At 40.2% G+C, this 27,714-nt stretch overlaps 1 protein-coding gene across 1 annotated transcript in view; it reads right to left on the bottom strand.

Annotated features, from left to right (window-relative positions):
* Positions 1-27,714, bottom strand: part of LOC117818392 (phosphatidylethanolamine-binding protein 4) — a 55,836-nt gene that overhangs the window by 25,605 nt on the left and 2,517 nt on the right. The window contains exons 3-4 of the mRNA XM_034691253.1: positions 27,588-27,714; positions 7,826-7,924 (exon numbers count right to left, since the gene is read on the bottom strand). Coding sequence (XP_034547144.1) covers positions 7,826-7,924; positions 27,588-27,714 — 226 coding nt within the window. The remainder of the gene's footprint in view (positions 1-7,825; positions 7,925-27,587) is intronic.

A 27,714-nucleotide genomic window follows, 5' to 3' on the forward strand; every position in this document is an offset into this window, starting at 1 on the left:
TGTGTGTGTGTGTGTGTGTGTGTGTGTGTGTGTGTGTGTGCGTGTGTGTGTGTGTGTGTGTGTTTAAGTGTGTGTTTGTTGTATGTGGACGGGGGATGGAGCTGACAATTGAGCGGAGGATTCTTATGTAATTCTCCCTTTAGGTGGCAGAGAACAGTGAGAGCAGCAGCCCACACTAAAGAAGAACCTGTTTGTTAATAAGCTGCATGTACGATAAGATCGATAATGTTATTACAGGCTGTTTGTACACTAAAACAGGGGATCCAGATGTAGCAAAGCTATCAGAACTCAACCACAGAATCAGCAGGTTAAGCAGGTATGAGGTGGGCACGGATTCCTAGAAATTCTTCATTCAAACCAGAGATCCTCTCAGACCGTTCTCCTCTGGTTCTAATATCAAGACTTGTGTATGGCTGACACTGGGTACAATAAACATATACACACAATATTAGCATCCAAACAACATTTGTTGACTTTAGCTAGCTTTTGGTAATGCTGCACTTTGCTAGCACCACACAGTTGATCTTTGGGGCTAATTGTTTTTGTATTGGATTTGATGCATTAAGAAGAAGAAACGTACTTTATTAATCCCCATGGGGGAAACTCAATTTTTCCACTCGTGATGGTCATGCTACACACACAGTTTGGTAAACAGTGCACATACAAATTTTATGCACAGTCATGCAGTGCACTTAAGGAGAGATGTCCGAGTGAGGATGCTACCATCAACCAGCACAACCCGAGGAGTTGGGGGTTCTGTGCCTTGCTCAAGGGCACATCGGTGGTGCCCAGGCAAGTGAACCAGCACCTCTCCAGCCAAAAGTCCACTTGCCAAACTTTGTCCATGCTGGGACGAAGAACCGGCGACCGTCCGGTTCCCGTGCCAAGTCCCTATGAACTGAGCTACTGCCGCCCCAAGCATTAAGTACGAGCATACTTACTGATGCTCAGTACCCCAATTTGGCAGTACTGGGACCAATATTGGTACTGGAACAATTTAAACATGTGACTAGCAAGTATCTACCGAAAAACCTCCTCTAAACTCTTTCACATATACACAGAAATCATGCATGCAGACAGAAACCACATTCATACACCAATGAGTGTGCTACCTTAGAAGAGGCCACACACGAGGATCATAATCTGACTGAGAGGCTGTTTAGGAGAGTCTGATGAGGTTTTGTGAAAGAATGACTTCCACCAGCTGAACTCCATGTAGGAGCACCTCTGACATTTGTCTGGCTGTAGCTGACAGCAGGATGAGCACTGCTCTAAATGTTAAGCACCTCCAGCTGGGCTTCCATGTTATGGCCTATTGTTAAAATTGTACCAAGGGAGATTTTGGATAGTTTTGAAAAAAAGATAAACGACCTGCATGTAATCTGTATTAGGCTAAAACTAATTCAAGCTGCAATATGCATACAGAACTCTGGATTATATTATATTGTTGTATTATAAGTGACTATGATACAAAATACAAGCTGTTTTCTGACTTCTTGGTTATTCAGTGTCTAACTTAAGACCATAAGTGTGTCTTAAAGTTCCAGCATAACTCTTAATCACTCACAGCAAACAGGTGCTTAGTTTGCTTCTCACATAAATACATATTATTGACAACAATCTGTTCAGATTCTTTAAGTCACTTCACACAATGAGCATGTGTTTCTGCTGTCAGTTAAAGTTTAAAGAAAGGATGACAACAGGTACACCAAGTTGAGTTTAGATTGGATAAAGTTGCTTCATATGACTCGGAGCCAGGAGGCACTTCTATGTAAAAGTTTTTGAAACCATAAACAAGCAAACTGTTAACCTGGGTTATGAGCATGTTTAGCAACTTTGGAGGGAAAAAATCACATTAAAAAGGAAAATTGTTCAATTCCTTTGCGCCCACCCCCTTGTCATAAGATATGGATGTCCCGTAAGGTTATTTGTGTTTGCTGGGAAATGAAGTGCTCAACTGGATTAAAAACATACTGCATATGTTTGGAAATCTGTTTCCCTGGGCGTATGAGTGGAGTGAGCGAGCGTGAAGCAGCAGCTTGCGTCTCCTCCAAGAGAGAGGGCAGACACTCTCATCATTAGCTGGGCTACAATGTGGCTCCTCTACCTGCTCCAATCTGCACAGCCAGGCTCCTCTCTGACGCCAGACAGATGTTCCCAGCACGAGGTGCAAAGTACCGAGAGGGGAAACGAGAGTGAGCAGGAGAGGCAGAAGAATGGAAATATTCAGCAGAGTACACAATAAGAGTTTAATTATGAATAATACCAATGGTTCTTTGTTCTCACAATGAAGCTAGCTATGGTTCACCTGGCCTTTGGGAAATTGTTTTAGGCTTCCATATGGGGGCAGCTGTCTGTCAAAAAATAAATGCTTGAATCATAACATGCCACAGTAGGATAATTACAGGATAAAGAACAATGCAATTATGTATGTTTATTTGCAATATTGGTGAGGTATTTTTGCTAAAACAAACTGTGAGGCTATTGTAGCAGTAAAAAATATAATTTCAGCGCTCTGTGCTATCATTTTCTGATGCTGACATTACTAATGGTTTGTGACTTAGACTGTTTCCATAAAACTTAACACCAGCTATAACTAAAAAGACAGACATTTAGTGATGTAGTGTGTGTTTAAGAAGCTTTCTGAAGACAAAGAGGGAGTCCCATAGTTGACTGAATTCCAGTTTAAGCTGTTCTCACTGTTAAGGATAGGGATCACTTGAAAGGACCCAAACTTGACACATTAATGAAAGCTGCAAGCATCACCAGTGTTACCATATTTGAGTTTATTCCTCTTTGAAATTAGCTTTTGCTGTTCCAAAAAAATAGAAATAATAATAAACAATAAAAATAATAATCAATATCTTTACATTAGCATCCACTGATATCTCCACTGTAACCAAGACAAGTTTTGGCCTGTTGGTTTATAATAACAAAGAGACAAAGTAACACCAATGTTGTCAATGTTGTGCAGTTATGCAGTAAGGAGTTACACGCCTATTAGCTTGCCGTTAAAGGACATCTTGAGGTGTGGAGCAGACGATCTCTGCAGGCCGCAAGATTCACAAACACAAAGCCAGCTGGTCTGATACAGTCACAATACTTCACTGTTTGTATTTTTCTGACCAGCAGCAGAACACAGGCTCTGTCCCCCTGTGGGAGCTTCTACAACAGAGATGGATGTTAAAGCATGCATATCCCTCATGCACCATAATAATAATGAGCAAAGAACACTGTGTGCTGAACTGTTCAGCCAGCCTTCAGTTTGCTGCAGAGAGGGAGTTACAAAGAGATGATGGCTTAAAATTCAAAGACCTTGTTCAAGTACGGCTTGAAATGAAGAACTAAATGTGATCTGAACACATCTTAAAACCTTGTTCTGTCTTAATTTTACATAGATCATTTGATTTTTGCTAATTAACAAATACAATTCATCCACTCAAACAACAACAAAGTTGAATGCCTTGATGCCTGTATGCCTCTGGTGTATGTATGCATTCAGTTGACATATTTCCGCAATTGATTTATTTCTATTTTAAACTGAATTATTTTAATTTTACAAACAAATTACTTGAGGCACCATACATCTAATAATTATCCTTATGTTAACGTTCCTGCACAGGCCTAGTATGGAAAAGTTATTTCAGACAGCAAACATCTTTCATGGAGACAAACCCTCAGCAGACAAACTTCATACATTATAAAAAGTGAGAAAAAAATCCATAAAAACCTTAGGCTACACATCACTGTTTAAATGGGATTTCACAGTGATAATGAACACCTTGGCTTTTCTCAGAGCAGGAAAAGAGCTTTAACTCTTTCGCAAGTTCACATTGCATCATGTTGACTCACAAACCGCCGAAAGTATAATGAGAGAATAAGTATTAAGAAGTGAAAGTAACACCCGGTGGTGTATTTGTATAAGCTGCCTCTATTCACATACTAATGATTTGCTTGTTACAGTAATTATCGCTGCGAGACCATACCGGAACATCTGCATTGATTTAGACTCAGAGAGCGCAGAGAGCGGGAGGGAGAGGCTCACAATCTGGAATTCCACTTCGAGAGCTAGACAACAATCTGTTGATGGTTATTTTGGTAATTGTCCATAATTGATGTAAAACACTGAGTGTGTTGCAGAAGATGCTAAATTACAGTTTCTCTAGCTGGCTGGGTCATTTAAGAATGGCCTCAGAGCTGAAAATGCACAAACACAATCTAATAATGTGAGCTCTGAAAGAAAACTGGACAGCTGGTGAGAGAAGACGAGACACTCAGCCACACGGTGTACACTTAACTGCTGGAGTAACTGCTCCTGGCAGTCAAAAGTAAAGATGGGATAAATGATACGGTGGGCTAGACAAAAGATTTGACACCTGACATTAAACATAAACATGACTGTCTTTTACATGTTTAGTGGGGGGGTTTCATTGCAGATTTATCATTGTTTGCATTGATTATGAACTAGACGGATGCGTAGTTGCTTATTTTTGTATAAACAGCAACAAATAATGCAGTGCTGAATATTTGTACTTTAGACTAAGAGGTAGTTAAGCAAGGGGTCTGACCATTCAACCTCTTTTTTAAGTACACATCTTTCAACCCAAACCCTAGCACGCACACACACACACACACACACACATACACACACACTCACACACACACACACACACACACACACACACACACACACACACACACACACACACACACACACACACACACACACACACACACACACACACACACAGAGAAAACATATCAAATCAAGAAGGTCATACGTTTAGAGCTTGCTGGTGAGAAAATCAATGCTAGCATGTCTAAAGATAAACTCACAAAAGTCACCTGACAGTGATGTACATGTTCTAATTTAGATTAATAACAAGTTGGTATTTATGTTTATTATACAACATTTTGTTCTAAATACTGTACGCCCAGAGAGAGAGAGAGAGAGAGAGAGAGAGAGAGAGAGAGAGAGAGAGAGAGAGAGAGAGAGAGAGAGAGAGAGGAGAGAGAGATAATATATACACACACACACACACCACACACACACACACACACACACACGCACACGCACACGCACACACACACACACACACACACAACCCAACACACACACACACACACACACACACATATATATATATATAGGCCTGGGGTATAGATTTTTAACTTGTTATCTGGCCAAAAAGACATAACATGAATATCTTAGAACCAATTCAACTGGTACACGTTCAGCCTTAAAGCACCCTCTGTGGACAAAGCAGTACGTCTTATTCCTTGCTGATATTGTCCTGTTCATGTTAAGGTGGTGTTCTTTGACATATAATGTTACCCTTTTGTCTTTGAACCTTTACATATATCACTCACTTCTACAGCATCCTGTATATTGTCTTGTCTGACACCTACCCCCTCACAGTGTTCACAAGATTTACAAATTACTGGAAGGAAACACACAGTCTTGTCGCTGGGTGCTCTGGTTTGCTTTTGTTAGTCATAAAGAGACATTGATATGAATTTCAGTCTGTTTAATCACTGCCTAGAAACTAACCACAGTGACTTTAACCCTTGACATTTCCTATTAACAACTCTGCGCCTTTATAGAGAAGATTTTTAAAATCACCAAACCACCAGAAATCTCCAAAAGCAAAAATAGCCTTTAATTTTCATGAAGACTACTAAATCTGCTTGTTTCTATAGCTAATGTAAATATGCAAAGCTCCACACCAGAGTTATTGATGAGTACAGCATCAGGCTCTCAAACAACTCTCTCTGTGGTTCACAGGTAGGAGATCCTCAGCACATTTTGCTAAGCTAGCATTATAATACAGCTCAAAGCAAGTCGAATCTTTAATATAATCCTTCAATAACAGACAGGCCAGTGTGTCCTTGTTGTGTACCTTCACATCTCTAACGAGACCTCTGCTGAAGAATCTGTGTAAATCTGTGGTGCTGCATCGCTCGGTCTCCAGCCTGACCTCACTTCCACTCACAGCTGAATTGAGGAATCTTCTACCATTATGGATATGGATGAAAAATACACTCTAATTATAGAAGCATCTACAAACTGGGCAAGACTGCTGACCTTGGACTAATGAATATATTTGAAAACAGTATGGCGGCTGCAGCTCACATTGTTTGATGAGTGAGGATCAAAACACTGATCCATTTGACTTATGAAAACATGACCCCCGACTTTAGCTTCACGAAACAATCTGCCATTAAACATACTGCCAGGAATAGAGAGTGAAAAGAGAAAAAGGTTATTGTAGAGTACTGATAAACAAATTATGTAAAATCACGCAGAACAAATGAAACCTTCTCAATTATATTTGTTAACTAGTTTTCCTTTTGTATCCCTGCATGTATGTCTAATTCACGACTGCACTGAAACGAAATGCAACTCTTTCACATGGACTCTTGAAAAAAAAACAAAGTGAGGTTGTGTGAAGTCACCTAGTCACCCTGGTCAATTAAACACCTCCCACCAGGGGTTGGCATCACTCAAAAGGCTCATTAACCCTTCTGACCAACCACCAGTCACAATCAAAAAAACATCGCGTCACATTGGCCAATCCCTACATGGACAACGCAGGTCAACGCCCACACGAGTGACAGGAAATTGAATTGCTGGAGAGAACGTGGTGTGTCTGATCACATGAAAGACATTTGTTTATTCAGGCTGTTCACATGGCCAGACAGACTTCATGAGCTTCAAATAAGAAGCAAAGGTGATGCCTAATGCAATTTTTCAAGTGGTAATTACAGTTCTTTATGTATTATTGATGTATGAGAGTGATATGAGGTAAATATGCTCAGAATTAGGAATGTGGTTGCGTAAATCATCTCTAAAGCGCAAGCACAGATGCACTCACAAAATTTAGACCCATTTAGAGGTTTACTAAGAGATATCACATTTGGATCTTTGAATCAATGTGTATTTACTTAGAGTACAACGTTGCCTTATAAATTAAAACGGGAGCAGCGATACATTGCTTTGTGTGCTTGTTTTAAGACCACTCGTCTTAATCTACTGGGTGATCTCTCGGTTCCCGCGGGATTAAAAATGTCTGAAAACCTCCAAATATTTGAGGCAATCAACAACTCAACACGCATTTGGCGTAGAATGCAAGACTGTGAAAACACACAAACGACGGATAAAAAAGGAGTGAAATATGAAGAGAAAATAAGGGGATCGGAGCCGTGCCCATTTCGGGGTGTAAAATATGGAGAAGTGTGGATCATGGGGGGAGCTGCTCTGCCTGGGGGAACAGATGAGGGAGGACACTCTGCCAAGATCTCTCCACTGGAGGGGGAGCTGAGGGACTTGAGCTCTATGGGAGAAAGAGTGTGCGCCTCGCATGCTGCTCTCCTCAATCTCAGTCTCACACGCCTGCATTGACACGTCCCGGGCGCTCTGCTGCAGAGGAAATTGCTGCTGACAGGGCCTTGCAAACTTTCACAGCCATTTAGAAAGACTTACACCCACACTTTTGTCACAGGCATTTATTGCACAAGATCATGATATGAGAAATTAACATTTTTGAACTTGGCATCCTTTTTTCACCAAGTTAGGCTTAAAAACCATTCATAATTTTCAGCCTTGTGGATCGGCCCCGGTGCAGATGTAAACATGAGACATGCCAAGTGAGACCTCGAGATTATGAAAATGCACAATTTTCAAGAAAAAATATCCAAACACTTCCTCTGAAATTTATACCTCATGAGTTCCTAATCCAATAAAAAACGCTGTCCGGTCACAAACACCAAAACATGAGGCTGTTTTTTTTTAAGTGAGAGAAGACGTTGTTTCAGACTACTGTACCTGTATGTCCACAACCAGCCAGTGCCTCCAGTAAGCAGATGTTGTTTTTTTTTCTGCTCTGGGCATCAGGGTCACCATCACCAGAACATATATCTCCGCCTGCACACAGAAAGAAATGCACATTTTATTACTTCTGATACAATGTGCTTTCCTACAGTGCCACACACAGTGATTGGCCCAGATGGCAGCTCCAGTAACAGCGGCACCTGATCCTTTTGCTTTCTAAATGCAGCCATGTGCTGTTTGTGCATCACATAGCCCAAGGCTTGACAGCCAAGTCTGCAGACTAACAACACTTTGTTTAAATACTTCAAAACATGCCTTTCTTACTTTCATAGCTTTGACTTATTGTACCTAAAAAAAATGCTGCAAGTGTGAATTGATTCTTTTCAAAAGATTTGTGGTCTGTTTTCTAACGCTGTCACTTGATTTTGTCAAGTGGGTGCACAAAGCTGACAAAAAACCAGCTCATACCAGAAGGTTGGGTTTGCCTTTTGTTTGCTTGACACGTAATCTCAACAGTCTTACTTTCAGCTGTCAAGGCCAAAATGTTGCTTAGAAGAAAAAGATTACATGAGACAATATTGTTATAAAAGAATGAAATGAAACTGTTAGAAAAAGGCAATGACACACATGCAAATACATTCTGCAAACAAGCTTAACAACTACAGAGTTGCACTCTCTTTAAAGCTAAAGCACAGCTCTGTCTCTTCTCTGTTATCCTCAAATTTAACATCGTTACTGTGACATCAAAATGACAAGATTTTGGATCCAAAATCGAATCCTCTCGTTAACTATTCACAGTAACTTCCTGCCACTTACACAGTATCTTTGTACCCCTCAATCTGTCATAGATAAAGAGTGAGAGAAAAAGCATCTTAACTAACACTTGATCACAGTTATTGGACGTTGACTTGGCGGCTCAACTGCCGGAAAATCTTCATTCTGTCTGTCCTAAAAGTTAGAGAATTATGAGAGCAGATTGAATTATTGCGAGAGCTACATTTGTCATCCCTGGTCGTGTGCCAAATCTGCCAGACCATAGATGGGCTTTTTTTATTTTGTTCACTTCCTCTACAAACAGAGACATTAATCAGGGCTGTTTCGATCCACGATGTCCTCTTTTACTGTATATGCATTTCAACTGAACGTAAATGCTATCAGCTTCAATAGGAACAAACAGATGCAGCCTTTCCTTACACCCTTATACTGACTGCCAAACGTTTCAGAGACTCAAATGCTTGTGTTAACATGAACCTTAAATTTCTGTTTGTTGTGTCCTATCCGAGACATTCTTCTTAAAGGGGCTCTGAAAAATTATCGTAGCCGATGTACTTGAATGAGATAAAGAAGTAGTCATGTATTTTTTCTGCAGATGCTCATTTCCAGAAGGATTCTCTGCCTACCTGACAAGCAGTAATAAGCGTAAACAACTAAGCCTAATAATAGGATAATACTGTAGTCTCAGCGATAGTGCCTGCAGGTAACATCCAGACACACCAGCACAATAGAGCCTCCTCCACAGCCTGTCAAAAGTGACTCTATATCAGTGACCCCCCCGGGGCAGCTTACCAACCATGACCTGTTGCCTTCTGAAGAGTTGTAATCCTCATTTGTACATGTTTGCTACCAGGCAAAGACACTGTGATAATGTAGTTACACTAATATTTAAGTCAGACCCTGATGTATTCAGAAATAACATAACAGCACACACACAGACACACACACACACACACACCACACACACACACACACACACACACACACACACACACACACACATACACACACACACACACACACACACACACACACATACACACGCACACACAAACACAAACACACGCACACACACACACACAGACTAAAAGGTAATTTAAGCACTGAAATTAACAATGACCTGCAGTCACAATTATCACTGAATGGAATAGCACTTTATAGGATATTTCACGTGAGTTACCATGGATGGAAATATGCTGTATGGGACAGGCTTAGTTCTCCAAACGCCAAATTTAGAACAACATAAGAACATTCACATTCAGATCCAACTGTATCAACAAAAACATGGCCTATTTGTGGTGGGCACTGAATTTCAATGATTTCCGCACACATTTACTGCTTGAATTTCTACCTGTAGAACTTGGGCTGGTCCAGCTGGCACCGGGAGGGCAAATAACACAGAGGCTCCCTCCATGCTTGCACTTCACACATGTGCATGTTACCCTTCTCTCTTACACGGACATATTTTTTTTTGCTCCATCTGTCAAAATCCACATTAATTACGCACAGATATGTGTGAAAGACTCCAGGGAAAAAACAGATGCATATTCTGCCATCGGAAATGATTTATCAGGGCTCTAATAACTAAACATATATCAAACATGTTTCAACAGGGCTAACTCTCATTCCTGGTTACCGGAAGGCACACTGTTTCCAAAAATATCTGATTAGTGTAATAATTAACTCTATTGAGAAAAAGTAACATGAAAGTCTTGATGATCATTTTAAAAACTCAGGTTTCCTTTATGCTGGAATGAATCATATGTTTCTCCTTTATGATATGTTGGAGGGCAACCAACGCTTTTGTGTATCTTTATGTTTAATCCGTTTATGCAGTAAATTTTGATTATTTTGAAAATTGTGTGATTTCATCTGCTCGTCTGTTATATTGGTTATGATGGTATTTTAAGGACTTCAAAAACCCCATGGAGGCCCAGAGCAGAAGTAAAACCTGGGTAGGTGTAGGTTGCAGACCACAGAGCTATGTTGGGTCATTATAAAGGAGGGGATGTGAGGCTCCTGGGAGCAGACTGGAGGTGGGGGGAGATTGAGCCTGCGTTCTCTTGGGATTAACCTCCCACTCCCTGCTGTGATCACAGCAAAATGGCCCACAGGGACCACACCTCAACACCACCCGGCTGCAATAAACCCTGCTGACGACTGGGGGTCTCAGTGGCAGCTACTGGACAGTAGCAAAAAGAAAGGGGGGGGGGGGGGGGGGGACACATGAGTTTTCTTTTTGATTTTATGTCACAGAAACTCTGCTTTTTGTTAGATATTGTTGTATTTCAATGAAACTTCAACTGCATGTCTATGTCAATACCACGGTATGGGTACAGTATTTGCAAAAAGGAGATGAGGAAGAAGATAGGCTGTGGAAGGCCAGTGTCTCTGAGGATGAAAACTACTGGCTTACCTTTGTGTGAACTCTGCAGGGGATGAGAATCAGAGAGACGTCTAATCGCTGCTTTCATAGAGCTGCCTAGGCTATCGAGCCCTGCTCTGCTAGCTGATGACACCACGAAGGGCGAGAGCGAGTTAGGGAGAGGTAGGGAGGGAGGAGAGGCCCCTCTGTGAGTTTACAAGTTCACACTTTATCCCTGACCCAATACCAAACAGTGTCGTCCGCGCAGCTGCCTATTAATACACCCATCGCTTTAATCCCCCGGTTCTTCATCTCCTTCTGCGCACAGAACCCCCAATGATTCATTAAATGGTCGACAGTGCTCATCGCTCGACCCGGGGCAAAGCACTGCATCGATCTCAAAGCCCTGTTTAAGTAGCAAAAACACTTGAACTCGTTTGGTAATTAACAGGTATCTGTGTTGTGATTAAGAGACAGTGATGGCTTAACAACAATCGACTGCAGCTTAGAGCAAGGTTGAAAGATCGATCTGCAAATACAGAAAAATACAACACAAAAGTAGAACTGCAACAGCTCATTTTTCAAAATAATGATGCAATGATGCAACAATTACGTTGTTTATGCAACCAAACATTATTCCAAAATCTTTTCAAATGAACTGAATTTACAAAGTAGTATCAAGTGAATTCCCAGATCAAACAAGTATGGACTTTTACACAAAGGACAAAGTAATGCAGTCTCATTTTGGGGGCTGGGGGGAGGGGTTAGCAGAAAGACAGTAAATCAGCAAGTGATGGGGAAGGTATCAGAGGTACAACTGGCACGGTTGGAAAAGGTGGTTCATTCTGGTGGAGGGGAGGTCAAAGGTCAACCAGGCAGCAGTAATTGAATCCGGACCAGAGGGTGCCGGCCAGAGACCCAAAGATGAGATGGAGATAGAAGGGGGCTGTGGCATTCACCTAGGTCACTGACCTTACAGGTGAGGGGGTCCTCATTGACATTAATTACAGGCCAACCCTCCACCTGTGTTCCACAGATGAGCGGCAGCATCATCAAACCTGCTTTATAGGCAGCCATAAAGGGTAGATCAGTTATCTTGCCACAGAGTAATAGATGGTAAAAATACAGGTTACTTTTTTCAGAAATATCGTATTATTTAAATAACGTTGTGTTATTACTCTGGGATGACACACGAGAAATCCAGGTTTAGGGTAGGAAAGCTTTCAAGCCAATCACCACTGAGTTTTAAAAGTGGGGGTTTTAGGGTAAAATTAAGAGAAAGAGACAATGGAGTTTGAGAAGTTGTGTGCACGTCAAAGATATTGTATTCATGCAATCACTGCTCCTACATTACAACATTCACCAGCTTGATTAATTTCTCTGTGAAGGGCTCTTTAAAATCTTTTATAAAACAAACAAAAGTAATGTTTATTCTCTGAACTTGCATCTTTTAGGAATTCTTATTTGTAACTGTCCACTGTTTACATCCATGTTTCAAATTAATTATTAGCATTTGATTAGATTTTGACTTTGGACTTTAAGAGAAGGGGCTCTGCCTCTCCCTGGGCCTATGTAGATATGTTGAAGATCAGTCATTCACAGGTCCCTCAAAAAAGTGAAAAGTCTCACACATTTATAATAAATCACTGGGAGCCCCGTTTAAAGCCACTGTGACTAACTTTTATTATTTTGGCAATTTTGGGCGCCCCCTGTGGACAAAGTGGTACATCTTATCTCTTTGCTGATCTTTACCATTTGAAAGTAGCCTTTACTAACAATACTCTCATCCTGATTATTTTACAGATGGGATCACTCACTGTCAATCTGTTCTGTGAAAAAGACAAATAAGGAATGGCACTTCGCCTTTGTAAGCTTGAAATCACGCTGTCTGAGACTGACCAGATGAGTACACTAAAGGCTGATTTATACGTCTGCGTCTCCCCTACGCAGCAGGGGCTGACGCGGACATGAGCACCACATACTTGTGCGTCGGTGTGTCCGTGTCGCGAAGCAATTCTCCGCCGAAACGCATGAGGGCAAGCGCAGTCTCTCTGATAGCCGGCCGCCTGCTTCCGGTCCCGCTACGATCTCTGTTTACTTTTCCACAGCGATTCAGAGCGTGTTATGTTAATCTACAGCTGATACATGTTGCTGTTTATCATACAGACATGATTACATGAAGAATAGAGAGGAGGAGGTGAAATACACGGCAGATGTGCGGCCGATGTCCGGAATCCCGGAAGTGCTGTAAATGCGGGGAAGACAAGCTGCCGAGCGGACCAATCACAGGTCTGCGTCGGCTCTACGGGGAATTACATTTTGGAGGAGGTGCACGTCAGCTACGTGCGTTGGCCTCGCCATAGGTACGGGAGCTACGCGGACCCCCGGCGTAGGGTACAACCGTTGATTCAACGCAGAAGTATAAATCAGCCTTAAGAGGCTGTAAAAAATGACCTCAAAGATACAGTAAGTCTTCTTGCTGATGTGATTGTCTTTGTGGCCATAGAGGCATCAGTGTTTATTCAGTCTGTTTCACTACCAGTCCAAAATGCCTTACAGGAGCTTTAAAAGGTATGTTTAAAGTGTTTTTAAAGGAAAAATAAACTATTAACTCACTAATACATGCACATTGAGGTGTTTTGCATTCAGTGTCATTAGTGTGCAGAGAGGTCAATGCACCGTGCAGCTTTGGAGCAAAAGGGCTTACTAAAGATGCATTTGGAAATATTATCCAGGATGATTTGGGGAATTTCATCACAGCCAACGACAGCAACAGCTACTGGATTAACATTCAGATAAATATTATTGACACTAATAAATGATATGCAAACAGGATGCCAATACTCCTCAGTGTGTTCTTAAGCACCTCACACAGTGCGGGCTGCTCACTACCTCCAAACCTGCCTATTTTTAACTCAGCCTCCCTCCCACACAAGAGTGGAGTGTGAAGTGGCTTATAAATCCACACTTGGAGGAGCCACATGGTCAAAGGAAAGTCACATGTGGATACAAACGCATATTCTAGGCCTAAAGACAACACAGATCCTAGATCCCCGCTGGGTAGTCAAACAGAGGAGTTAGCTAGAGCATGAGGAGGCAGAGGTTCAAGAGGAATCAAAGCAGAATATGAAGCATAAGTTTACATAATTACATAATCACATTAACAATTTTTTTGTTTGAACATAAAAGAATGTATTACAATGCTACATTTAATCAAATTAACACATGACAGAAGGTAAGACGAGGCCAGGAATTATCGTTTACAGCCTGAAAATACAGCATATTTAAAATTAATATGTTCTCTGCGTCAAAAGCTAATAACTGTAACATCTATTATTTTCCCCTTTAAACCACAAACAAACATGTTCCTGATAAACTGATAGAATGTTTGAATGCAGCCAGTCCGAAACTGTTTGTAAAGCCTTGTACTTTTGCGGTGTCGGCTGAAAATGCTATGAAGCCATAGCTAACAGTAAGATGGTTCACAGTCTGATTGAAGCTTGAGGGGGGTGAGGGAATTAGTAGCAGCCTAGGGAACCTTTTCTGCATTTCTCTCAACGTCGAAGTCTTCTTTCAGCGCACCATGCTTGCAACACAGCCGTGCTCATGTTAAGCTTATTAGTCACCCTGGATGCGATCTTGCTAGCTGAGGCTTTCAACACTTTCTAGTTGTGGCTTTACACACATACACCTACTCACTGCCATGGAAGCATTTCTGCAAATGCACATGCTCAAACACAGTAACTACCACTAACAGGTATTCTGAAGTAACATGCAGCCAGGCGCTGGGATGTGAGTCTCTGATCCAGCCCGTGCTAAATGAGGCAAGAGGGAAATATTTTTGTCATGTACTTTGGCTGCTGAGAGCAAAACACAGTCAAACAGGGCAAATTACAGCACTGGACTCATATCCATAATTAGTCTGTCAAGCGTGTCTCACACTGAAAAACATAGATCTGCTATTTTACCGCCAAGTGCAGCCTATAAAAGTTAATGGTGAGCACATTCTGATTACTTCACCAGGATTTGGGAATCTAAATCAACTATTTTGATTCTAAAGTACTCGGGGGAATTTGGGTAAAAACAGAGAGAGAGAGAGATAGTAAAGATCTTTTGGGATTATAGGATTTTTTGGATATTGCACTGCATGTGCGACTAAAAACAGCAAGTTCACACAGTGCATGACATGAGATTTGAAAGCTGCAAACACCTAAGGTCAGATTTATCATGTGTTATGATTGCTTCATCTGGGTCATCACGTATAATTTGGGAAGCTGTTCTCATGGATTGTCCTTTTTTTCTACTTTAAAGAAGAAGAATGAAAGCCTGAGCAAATTATCAGTGTTATTTATTCTAACAGTAGAATAACTGCTATTGTTAGATCTTTTTGCCACATTTTATGACTCAAGACGGTCCATTATTGCACTTTGTTTAAATGAAATAAATTAAAAGCTTATAACACTTCAACAACCATCCTGCACAAACACAATCTGAAAGCAGTGGGATTCATGCTGCCATGAAGGGAGCTTTAGTTGTAAGCTCTCTGGACACCCATTCCTATTTGGCCATCAGAGCTGTTAAAGGTGTCAGGCCTGTTCACAGGCACTGTGTGTTTCACCAGCCAAGATGGCTTCCACATTTTTTCTATCATGATTAATTATGGTTTCTGATGGTAGTACAGTGAGAAAGTGTAAATTATTCCCACATTTCTTGTGCCCTCCGTTCAGTCACTGTTGTGTAGGAAGATGCTATTGACGCCATCCATGGATGGCGACCAAAAGGCATCTACATGGGGTGGCAAACTCTAGTGCCTATTAAGGGGTGGAAGTGGTGGTGGGGGGTGCTTGGCGTGTGGGCTGAACCTAGACAGGACTGCCAGTTGACGGGGCCAGATTTTCCAGTATGGAAGAGTCCTTGTTTCAGTGGGCGACGCTGGGTGTTGGGAGACTGGGAGAAAGGACTGCCCAGGGCTTGGAAGCTTGAAACAGAATATTTCAAACAGACAAGCACCGTCTGTGTTCCAGTGTCACCAGCCCACCCGTCTGACAATCAGGGCCATGTCATCACACGGGCTCTGAGTAATTCAGGGAGCACTCTTATCACCTTAGAAGATGTGGCAAATTCAGACGTCAGAGCAGTCTGAGGTCTCAGCAGCAGAAATAGCATTAAATGATACATAGCACAGACATAACAGTACAGTAAATGTTCACCTACAGGCAAAACGTCAAGCGCATGAATGCAAAGCTCGGTGATATGCAATCACAATGCGGTGCTTTGCTTCAGACAAAATCCCAATATGTCTTCAAAATCACACACTGTGCACGCCGCACTGAAAATCCTTAGTTTAGAGAACTGGCTGAATAAAATAATTTGTCTGACAGATCATTTTGTGTATGTTGATATATTTAGCGCTGTCAGAGAGGACATCACAGAGAATGGCACTTATATCACAATGCAAAAACTGTTATCAGAGGAGGTACAGGTTTATGGTTCAAGGGCTCGTCCATTCATTGAGAACAAGCTCAGCCTCTCTGCCTGACACACTGATAAAGACAGCACAAATAAAACAGCTCCGCAGCTCCATCTTTGCCTCTCCCCAAGGGAATAATATATCACCCATCTGAATGTGGCACGTATTGAATCATTTCCAGCACTGATGATTCATTTGAATAAATCAGCCTTTTTTATTTTGCCAACTTGAACTGATACTGAAATAAGGAAAACTGAAGTCACATTGTTAGATATGAGGAAGGACAGGTGTTAAAGTGTTCTATAGGACTGCTAATCCTAATCCCCTTTCAAGCAACAATTAATGACTACAGCAATAATCTTCGCACATATGTTGTTGCAATTCCTTTCAGACTGTCAACCATAACCTGCCTAACTCATATAGACCAAATCCAGGGGGATATGTCGCTGCAGGCAGATAGGATCTTAGCCTGGATTTGCATAGATAAATGCACTGCAATAATTCAAGAAGCACATGGGACGGATGTAGGGATGTAGTTTTGACCTGAGATATATTCTCAATCTGACCATTCACTATTGACAAGCTCTCAGGAGCTTAATTTTCAAACACGGCTGATCCACAGAACAGGATGCACGTTTTATCTTTGATAGCTCTCGACAAAAATCAAATATTTAAGTGAAAAATTTAAATTCTGAAGCTTTCAAAACAAAAACTTTCAATGTCTTCTACAAAACAGCTGCAGATGCACAGGATCAGCCTATAGGCAAAAATGAAAAATCAGCAGCTTGTGCAATGAAAGGGTTATATCCGCATTCAAGCTAAGAGACATACTCTAACATACACAGACACAATCCTGTTGAGCTGAGCCGAGCAGAGATACCCTACCAGCCCTCCAAGGCACAATTAGGATTTCACGGGGGGAAGAAATCTACATTCCTGCACACATGAAAAAGTCCTTTCTCCCTCCCCACAACAATATCAACTTTTTACTCAAGGAAAAACCTGAAGCACCACTCGATAGGATTTGGACAAAGAAATAAAAAACAAAGCCAGGAAAAATCTAAATTTAAGCTGCAGTTGTTAAAGAAAAAATATTATGGTTGAGGAAAATCCAGTCCTAAGCCTCCCAGTTCCAATCAATTTCTCCTCTTCTCTGTGATATGAGGAGAAGCAACCACTCATAGTTTGTTTGAAGTGCTCGTCTGTGTAGAGCCACGCAACATTTGTATGGACAGCCTCTGTGTACGATTTTAACACTGTCATGCATTCAGCCCGAGCACAAGAGGTCAAGTACCTGCCAGTCTAAATAAAGGACAGGACAGAGCAAAACACTACATTTGCTTCCACACAATGAGAGGACATGCTTATAAAAACATCATGGTTAAATCATTATAGTAAAGCAATATATATAGAGAATATACAAGAATGAGCCTCCAGATTCAAGCAGGTGGAAAAATATACAAATATAGGGTTTCATTTGAAAAAAAGTATGGAGTTTGTTGTAGATTGAAAATAAGTTTGAAGGTTCTATAGAGTTTGCCGCATGTGACATATTAACTTACTTTATTCCAAGATTTGGGGCATTGTCCGTGACAACTTAGTAGTGTACAATAGGTCAAAACAGCCTCTTCTTTCTGTGCATGAAGATTATGCTAAAGCATTATGTTTCAGTGAATGGTATCATTCAATCTTTCAAAAACAAAAACTGTTGATATGTCAGATGACTCCTGAACTGCACTGATTGACATCTGATGTTTAAAACTGTCTGACAAATCCAACTCATGCCCAGTTATTCTTCAAAGTTCATTTTCAAGCCAAAATAATGATGCTAATGTTAGGACTCACAGTATTCAATTCAATCTCTGGATTCATATCCGCAGTACATACATCTTATTCTCAGCGTTGTTATATCAGATCCTTATATTACACTTAAACATAATATATATATAACTTACTATCAACTTTTTTGTGTTGTCTGGATTGATATCATGGAGAACGAATAATAAGTAGCTTTTATAGCCATTGATGGGAACACACTGGACAAACACGCCTCCTCTCACAATGCAAAAAGTATTTCCGTCACGGTCGAGCCAATGATTGTGAAAAGTGAGAAAACCTGCTATAAAGAGCTAGGTGTCGAGTAAGTAATGAGAACAAATATGACATCCAAACCAAACCAAGGAACTTTGCACACTGAGGATAAGCTTGAATATTCTCCAAACAGAACAGACGTTGTAACAATTTTGTTGAACTGAGTAACATTTATCCATCACTAAATCACCAAATCTGGATGCTGATTTAGTTCTGGTTTGTCAAAATGATTGCTATCTTTCTGAAGTACATAACATAGCACTCCTTCACCATCAACTATTATCCATTTATTGTACATAAAATACATTTATCCATGGAATAAAAGGAAACTTATTTACATATTGTCATAACATGCCTTTCAGGCAACTCTTTAAACTCTTGTCCAATTAACACAAGTTGTTCATGTAGCACGGCTGTATCTACTTTGACCCCATCATGTCTGATTTAACTTTGACGGACATTAAACTAAATACCACGAAGACAATAAATGGACTCAGGCTTCAGCTACAGTGAATGTCTCCAAATTCAAACCAACAGTTTCCTGACGCATTCTGGGAAAACCAATGCCCTGAAGCACATCTATAGAGCATTGTGACAAATAAGGACATTAGCAGTACTTGAGTTTGACTGAGACCTTTTAGCTGCCCGGCCTGTGAAGTGGTGTTTAAGGAAGAACACATTGTAACCGTCACTACTGATTTTCAGATTTGTGTCGAGTCTGAAGAAAAGGTTAAGCACATCGTCTATCTGAAAATGCCCAGATCTGAAGTCAGGCATTAAGTTGGCACTTGGATAAATCATGCCATCACTGTGCTTCAGTTTTCTCATTATACATACCTCTCATGACATTCACAGAAAGAAACAAAGCCTCCTGCCAAACACCTACTTCCGTGAGAGAGCTCTTTCAGTTCAGCTCAAAAGCTGAGAGCTCCAAACCTCCACACCACAGTGTGGGCAGTGCTGGCACAGTCGTGTGCCTAAGAACACTGACTGAGTGCAACAGTGGACTAATAAACCGAACAAAAAAAATAAATAAAATGGACGCACAGCGGGGACAGACACAGCTGAGAAGCAGGTTGACTTCTGCCCACCTCTCTTTTATTCAAGAGAGGAAAGATGTCCACAATGCCTCTCAGGTCTTAGTGCCATGAGGGGCGGTGAGCTCGCAGCTTCAGCCACTTCATGGTAAAGCAAATCACCTTAATATGCTAAGAAGATTAAGCTGGATAAATGTCTAGATACATTTTTTGAAAAGCCACGTAAATCTGTAGTGTTTTTATTTGGGGAGGGGCGGGATGTGAGTCAGTTGAGACGATCAACACAAACCCACCAAAATGAAACGGGATTGGCTAAGGAAAATTGGGCTTATTTGAGATTTGCATTTAAGCTTCTTGAATCTAAGACCATCCCACCTCTTTCTTATTATTTTAACACCAACCTTTGGGACAACAAAACTACAAAAAAAGAAAAACACTGGTCGCATGTGCCACTGCTGTATCGGCTTAGACTCAAGACTCTTAGACAAAGAAGAAGAAGAGGTGAAGTTGAAGGTCTCTAAAGTGAAGAACTTGAAGTGCTTTCGCGATCTTTTGTTCATTACTCAAGTGTACTAGTCAAGTCAAAGTAATTAATTGAAACGAGTATCTCAGAAATACAAAATGGATAGCTGACTTTTTTTTTTTTTATATCTTAAGAATTAGAAATCTGAGGGTGTCCGCCTGTCAGCTCGCTGTGCTAGAAATTAAGTGTGAAAATGAACGGGAGAAATGGAACAAATAATGTAAAGGGATTAACAAATCATTTGCATAACATTTCTCTGCTTCCAAACTACAGGATCAGGAATATGACAAGGAAGGCAGTTTTATCATCCGCTGTTCCTAGATCAATCAAAGCATCAATGGACCTGATTGCTGCTAACATTAGCAGCAGCCTTTTCATGTCAAAAACAAAATGAATCACTGGTAATATATCTTTAAAAAACAGCAAAAACAGCCAGACGAGGTAACAAAACAAGTTTGGGGAAGCAGGAATCATCTGATGAAAACGTTCTTTGAAGGCAAACTTGAATAGAGTGCATCTTTGCAAAGATACTTTACTTTCACTCTGCCAACGTGTATTAACCTGTTTTTCTTCTTAACACTCTGTCTCTCCATCCACAGTTAAGACAATAAGACCACTGGGGAGATGAAGGGGATGGCATTATGGAGAGTTAAGCATTGTGAGCAGCCCTGAAGCTGTTCCTAAAGAAGGTGAATCAGAGGATTGGGACACAACTGGAACTAAACCCTGTGCCGGACCACAAATGAGAAGCACAAAACATTTCGGGCAAAATGCCACTAAAGCCAAGCATCTGGGTCTTAAGTCAAACTTCACGTGATCACTTTTAACTTTGCGATTACTTAGTTCTTAGAGAAAAGAGGCTGTCGAAAGAAAGAAAAAAGTCAGTTTCAAACATAAGCATCTCAGTAATCCTGTCCCGACAACTACACTAAGAAACTAAGGAAAGTTAGGATTCAAAAACTCTCCATAACTTCCACAAAAGAGAGGAGCACCTGACTTTGAAGATGGGAGACCTGAATCTTCAAGTAATACAACGAACAAGATACTAAGACAAAATGAAAACTGTACAGAGCAGTTTCGCATTTCACAGGCAACATATTTTGGATCATAAGGCTCAGATATCAACCAGCTGGACAGATCGCATTAATAAAACCTACAAGTTTCTGACAGTGCCAAAGTGCGACAGAGTCAACTCAAGATCTTACACTGTTTCCCAGGTAAATGTGAGGATCTTATAAATAGAAATTTAATCTTGTATGTTTGTCTAGGTATCCACATGCCAGCCGATGCACTTCCCATGCAGATTATGAATCTCTGTTTAAACAGAGCTTGCCGTCAATGTATATGAACCGACAAGATAGAGTTTCTGTGTGAATATTGAATAATAATGAGGAGGCTCAGGTTCAGGTAGTCCATTTTATTAAAGACCTGCTGCTTCTCGAAAACTCTGCTTTTGCCTCTGTTGTAAAGCGTTTGCAGATTTGGATGCAACTGATTAATTTTATGATGAACAGTGCCACTATTCTAACGTGTGGAAATGAGCTTGTGCACTTTTTATTCCAACAAGGGATGTTTCATTTTTATTACACGGGCAGTTTTCTAGGGTTAAAAGGTAAAACAAAAAAACTATTTCTATGAATCAAAGACAAAAAACATTATCCTAAACAGATCAGGGTTTGAGATGGCTATATGTTTCACCACCTCATTTAACCAGTTTGGTCTGCTTGTGCAAATAAAAACTGATTTTTTATAAATAATAAAAAAACAACAACTGACCATTGTCACCAGTAAGAGCATCCCAAAGCTTCCCTAATCTGCTCTTATCCTCCTTTTGATAACACAAAGCGTTTTATTCTCTATGAAAAAGAAAAGGTAACGCTGCATACGCCTTTGACCAAACATCAGGTGAAAGAATAGTGCTGGTGCAACGACAGTGTTCAACACGGTAACATAAAAACCCAAAACAGACTGACACCATGTGAATGCATTGATGAAATGAGCAAAGATGAAAACAGGAAAAAGAAGTGGTGGGGAGAAATAAGAAAACTTGTAAAATACTCTGTTGAAGGGTGTTATTGTGTCTAGTTTAGTAGCAATTATGCATCAGAGATATTTGCACAAATCTTTCCGCCTTGTGTGCTGTTGCCAGAGGTCGAAACTGAAGCCTTGCAGTGCTCTACCACATGTTCCTGTAGTGTCCTATGCCTCGGACAAGATCCAGAAGGTGCAGATTATTCTTCCTCTGTATGGAGAGGTGGCCTGTACGGAGGCTTATTGCCTCTCTTCATTCCTCTGAATATGCACAATCAATCTGGTGCTTCTACCAGAAGCAGGTTGTAATTCTTTCCTCTTCAGGAGCCTGCATGAATCATACATGTTATTGTAGTAATGGGCAATGACTGAATGGAGCGGGACATGGGTCAGCTTAACAGGGTGTTATAATGACAAAGGGGAACATTAGCTAAGGAAATACACTTCCTGAATCTCGGCCAAACACCCTGATTTAATCCAGGAGAGCCAAAAACACCCACCTGATGACTCTGAATATGCAATTAGATGGATATTACTGCACATGTTTCACTTGTTGACCCCCGCTGTCATTTGGGGGCTCAAGGAAGTGCCTCATCTCTTTATCTAAGTATACATCGTCGACTCCTCCTTGACTGAAGACCATCACTTACGGCAAATAAAATCCCCATCTCTGCACTCCCATCCCGAACATGAAGACTTATCAGGAATCCTGCATGGGTGGACATGTAGGCTTTCCTAGGAATGACAGGGTCTGCTAAAGAGGAACCCCACCCTCGCTTTCTTCGGCATGCCAACACAGAGGAGAGTGGGCAGCGCTGAGACGGCAGCCTGCCGTGGGCACTGCCAGGCTTAAAGCTGCCCTGTCGTCATCAGAGGCTTGCAGAAAAGAACGCTGAGATTCACCAAAAAAAAAGAGGAGGGGGATCGTTGCATTTAAATCCTCTCTCAACGCCCCCACATGTTTTAGCAAAGCATAAAAATCATTCACAGAGAGAGAGAAAGCGAAAGAGAAAAAGATAGAGGGAAAAAGAGAGGAAACAGCTATTAGCAGCAGTAAGCAAGCTCAAGAGATCATAGTGAGGCAGCTCTAATCGCAGTAATGGTTTAAACCCTCATTCCATCCACCAGATGCAAGAAATGTCTACCCAAAAACAAGGCTTTAAAATCCCCCATGTCTAAGAATGTGCCCTGTGGCTACGGTCCTTACCGAAAAAAAAAAAAGAAAAACAACAACTCCAAAACTGTCTCCACTTTTGGAACAACTATGAGGTAAAGATAGCTCTTGTGGCCTGTGTTGTTTACAGCGAGTACAGCAAGAAAAATACAGCAGGCTTGTACCAAAATACAGATTATCTTAAATATGTAGCCTGCATTAACGTCAGAGCTCCTGGCTCTAAAATCAAATCGGAGTGTTTTTAAGGATGCACATGACAGCTAACATTCACAGATATTTGATTAATTAGTTGATTGTTTTCTTTAGTTTGTTGGAATTTCTGTTTGCTTTTAAGCTGCTGTATTGCTATTTAGGGAAATGTATGCATCAGAGGGATAAATAAAAGCACTGCAAAGGTACAATACCTGCATTATTAGAAGAATATATATTGCAATTCAAACTCATTTAATAGCTGTAATGAAGCTTTTAGCTATTATGTTAAATGCTCTATGAAATACAGTGATGGTTTAAGGTAGAAACTCATTTGAACATTTCTCATTTGTGCCAGAAGCTCACCTGGATGAGCTGCAGCGTAACCAGATAAATATAGAGCTTTTTAATCCTTTTTACTTTAAAGGTCTTTGGTTAATTTTGGAGCCTTAATTTTCAATATTCTTTTCTTCTTTTCTTCAGGCTAAGCTTTATCTTAGGTTTTTATGTCCTTATAGCCAAGTTTGCAGATTTTCCAAAGAGCCTATATCAACGTGAAAACTCTTGATGTTCCTCCTTCCTGTAAAAATAATTCTCAAAGCATCTTGGTGTTAACTGAAGAGATAAATGTTGAACACAGACCCCAAGATAATACATTCAAGAAGTTACAGTGCTGATTCCTGATGCTGACGTAAACTTTTTACACTCAGCAACGTATCTCCATCTTAGTTAAGCACTCAATGACACCAGTAAGTCCAATGCAAAAAGGAGATCTGGCACAAATATTGAGATTTTACAGGATTCAAATTTCTGTTAATTTGACAGATGATTGAGCTGAATTTCTGCCCTCTTAGACCCAATCTACACACAAAATAACATATTTTTTACATCTGGTTGGAAACTCATGATATTTATCTTGTGAATCTAGAACAAGTTGGTCCCAATTACAGGTAGGCTCCTCGCTCCTACAAGAGTTTTCAAAGACACTTCATACAGCAAAGTCTCCCTGCAGATCAAATATAAGAGCGTGTTTGTAAAACCAGGAATGATGAAGTGACAGCCCTGCATCTTTGGCTCTTATGTTGTACCTGCTGAGCGTGTCATTTACAAAGGTGACAGCTACTTTTCCCAAGTTTTGCTCAGAGAGGTTATATATTAACCAGGATCACAATTACATTGCTTTGTCAGGATTCATTTAAACAATGTACAGTCCATATGAAATAAGGCAAACACACCATTTTTAAATCAGCAACCATGAGAGTATTTTCTGTCTGTGATTAAGATTGTGTTTTAGTTTTACTTTCATCGAGAGGTATATCTGATACCTATAAGAAAATGCATTGATTCACAAGACTGGAGTTAAAGCATTTTTTTCTTTTGGTATATATTTTAAAATGTTAAAACTACAGTCAAGAGAAGTTATAGGTCTCATCTCAACAAATGACTGTCCTTTCTTTTCTGTTTTGGGTATGAGCTGATTGATCTCTGTTCCAAACAACTATTTTTTTTGGTTAAATACTAATCAGACTTTTAAAAGGTATTCAAGTTGATGAAGTTGGTTTATCTGTTAATGCGAAATTAACATTAGTGCACATTGCAAAATCAATGTGTATCAAATCCTTGAAGAGGGCAAGGAACAGCTGATCGATTCGTCCTCTGCTGTTGGTTTTTGTGAAGCTCAGAGGATAATCTATACAGAAAACTAGGCAAAATAAATGTACATATATTTTGGAGCTTTTTTTGTTTTTATTCAGAGACAGGATTGGACAGTGCATAGTGTAGGAAACTGGGAGAGAGAGAGGAATGACATGGGGCAAAGGGCCAACTCTTTTAAGCCATGTTCATTAAAGTTTATTCTCCTTAGCTGATAAATATCCCTCTTCTTTCAAACTCTAGATGCTTCTGAGGCTTCTGAATGTTCTAAAAATGTCCCATACACTCACATGCCAGGCTTCACTAAGCATTAGTTCAAGTGTTGAATCCCTGCTCTGAAGTTTGAACACAGAAATCTGCAGTTTATGTGGCCCTTTGCTTTTGTTTTTGCTTATGAGCACCTATTTAGAGGCGGGTTTATGGGCCTACTGCCCATTGTGCTCCATTACAATTACTCAGCAGGCACCCATCCCGTCCCAGTAATGAAGTGGGTGTTACAGTGGGTGGATTTGAGCATGAGCAGCCACTACTCTGTATTCCTACTACTGGGTACACGGACTGAGTGGCAGAGAATAGCAGCAGCTCTGGCAGCATGGCAAAGTGACAGAAAGCGTGGTGGACCAGCAGAGAAACCACAGGACACAATCTGATCCTTCAATAGCACGCGTTTACTTACGTGTCAGGAGAAATGGAGAATTACATTTCAAAGCCCAGTAAATAAAGTTTGTATTGATTTAATCCAACATGTAATCTGTTTTGCTGTCTGACACTGATTCTGGCAATAAAAGGGAATCATGTAAGACAGCATTATAGATAATACGGCCATAGATCAAATGGAGTTTGGCCAAGAGAAGGGCAATAGATCATGTTCAGCTAGACTGCTTAGCTCTGGAATTCATAAACTAGCTCCTAAATCGAGGTGGCTTTCAATTTAAGTTTTCAATTTACAGATATAGGATTTGTTGTGCGCTTGATGTGATTTCACTGTCGTCTTCAGCGGGGGTTCTGTGGATTGGGAACTGTAGCTCTCTCAATTTGTCACTTTATAAAACTACACATTCAATCAAACATATATATATATATATATATAAATGTATGAGCATCATATAGAATATTTGAATGATTCTGTTATAGTATTTTTTCTGCCATGTAAGAGATATTACAGCTCTTGTTAGACAAACCTGATATACCATCAACCCATCTGCTATCATCAGCACTGTGTTTTAAAGCCTTTAAAATATCAAATAGGAGTATTTTGTTCATCAGATTTATTTTAACACAGAATAATCCAAACTGTATGGTTTGCTTTATGTCCAACATTTTGCTGTCCATCTTAGTTTTAGACTAATTGTTTGAGTTTTTCTTATTCATGTATTATTTTTAATTATATGACACCACTATATACTACAGATTCATATACTGGTCCTATTGGCATACACAGATTTATGTTCTGAAACTCTGTAAAAAAAAATCGGTGATGACCAAACTGAGGACAGAGATCTCTCGTCATCATGTAACAGTGTTGGATGATAAGCTGTCAAACTAAATTAAGAATGAAAGTAAGGGCCAGTTTAATGTATGGTATCTGATGTTCTGAATAGTGTAAAGTGTAGATAGGACATTATCTTAGTGAAACATAGGTTGATGTTGGGGTCTTATGAGTGTGATGTGCTTGCACCACCCTCTGGTGAGAACAGTAATTGCATCAGGAGTGTTAGTAATAAGTATGAAGGACGTGGATGGTGGATGGTGGATGGTGGAAGTGGCTAAAAATCCGGACAACAGCACACTATTTAGAAAATTACTGAAATATTTTTTAATGTTGCAGTTTTTTTTTAAATGTCTAATACCTTTTGTCTCTTTTCCAGTGACTAAGACTAAGACACCTGTTTTGTTGAGGTGAAGCTGCAGCTTGTCTTATCTATTACTGCACTCTAGTGTTGAAAAGAAGCACCTACATGTTTTCCACGTAACAGAACACAAAGATGGCATTTCACACACACAGGCAAATATTGGAAAAAAAGGGATCTGAAATAAGAATAATTCACAATCTTTGTATGAACTTAATTAAAAACGGCTCTGCTTCATACAGTGGTGAGAGTTTCATATGGAAATGAGTAAAAATCTGCAGAATGTAGCTTTACATTTTTAAGTGTTCTGTGACAGACTGTATGATAACAGGAAAACATAGTTTTAAAATCCTTTATCTATCTATTATATAATCAATAATATATTTTTGAATGCTTCTTATGTCACTAATGATGGTAAAGGATGGTTCTTCCGACATTATGCTTTTAGTTAGTTAGTTTAGTTATTTTAACAATGTTATTTTTTTTCTTTGGCCAGATTTATATATTGATCATGAAAAAACTCAGATATTTTCCCATAATAAAAATGACTGATAAATTGCAGCCCTCCTGAGACAGATACAAACACACACAACCCTTACCTTGTATGCTCCAGGGAAGAGAATCTTTGGGGCTTTCCAATCTGCGGTGACCTTCTTCCTGAGACCCTCTTGAACCACGAGGCATTGGTCAATCTCCAGTCCTGGATAGATCACCTGTAGTCCACCA

This window comes from Notolabrus celidotus, chromosome 9 (genome assembly GCF_009762535.1).
Source record: "Notolabrus celidotus isolate fNotCel1 chromosome 9, fNotCel1.pri, whole genome shotgun sequence".
In the NCBI taxonomy this organism is placed as follows: Eukaryota; Metazoa; Chordata; class Actinopteri; order Labriformes; family Labridae; genus Notolabrus; species Notolabrus celidotus.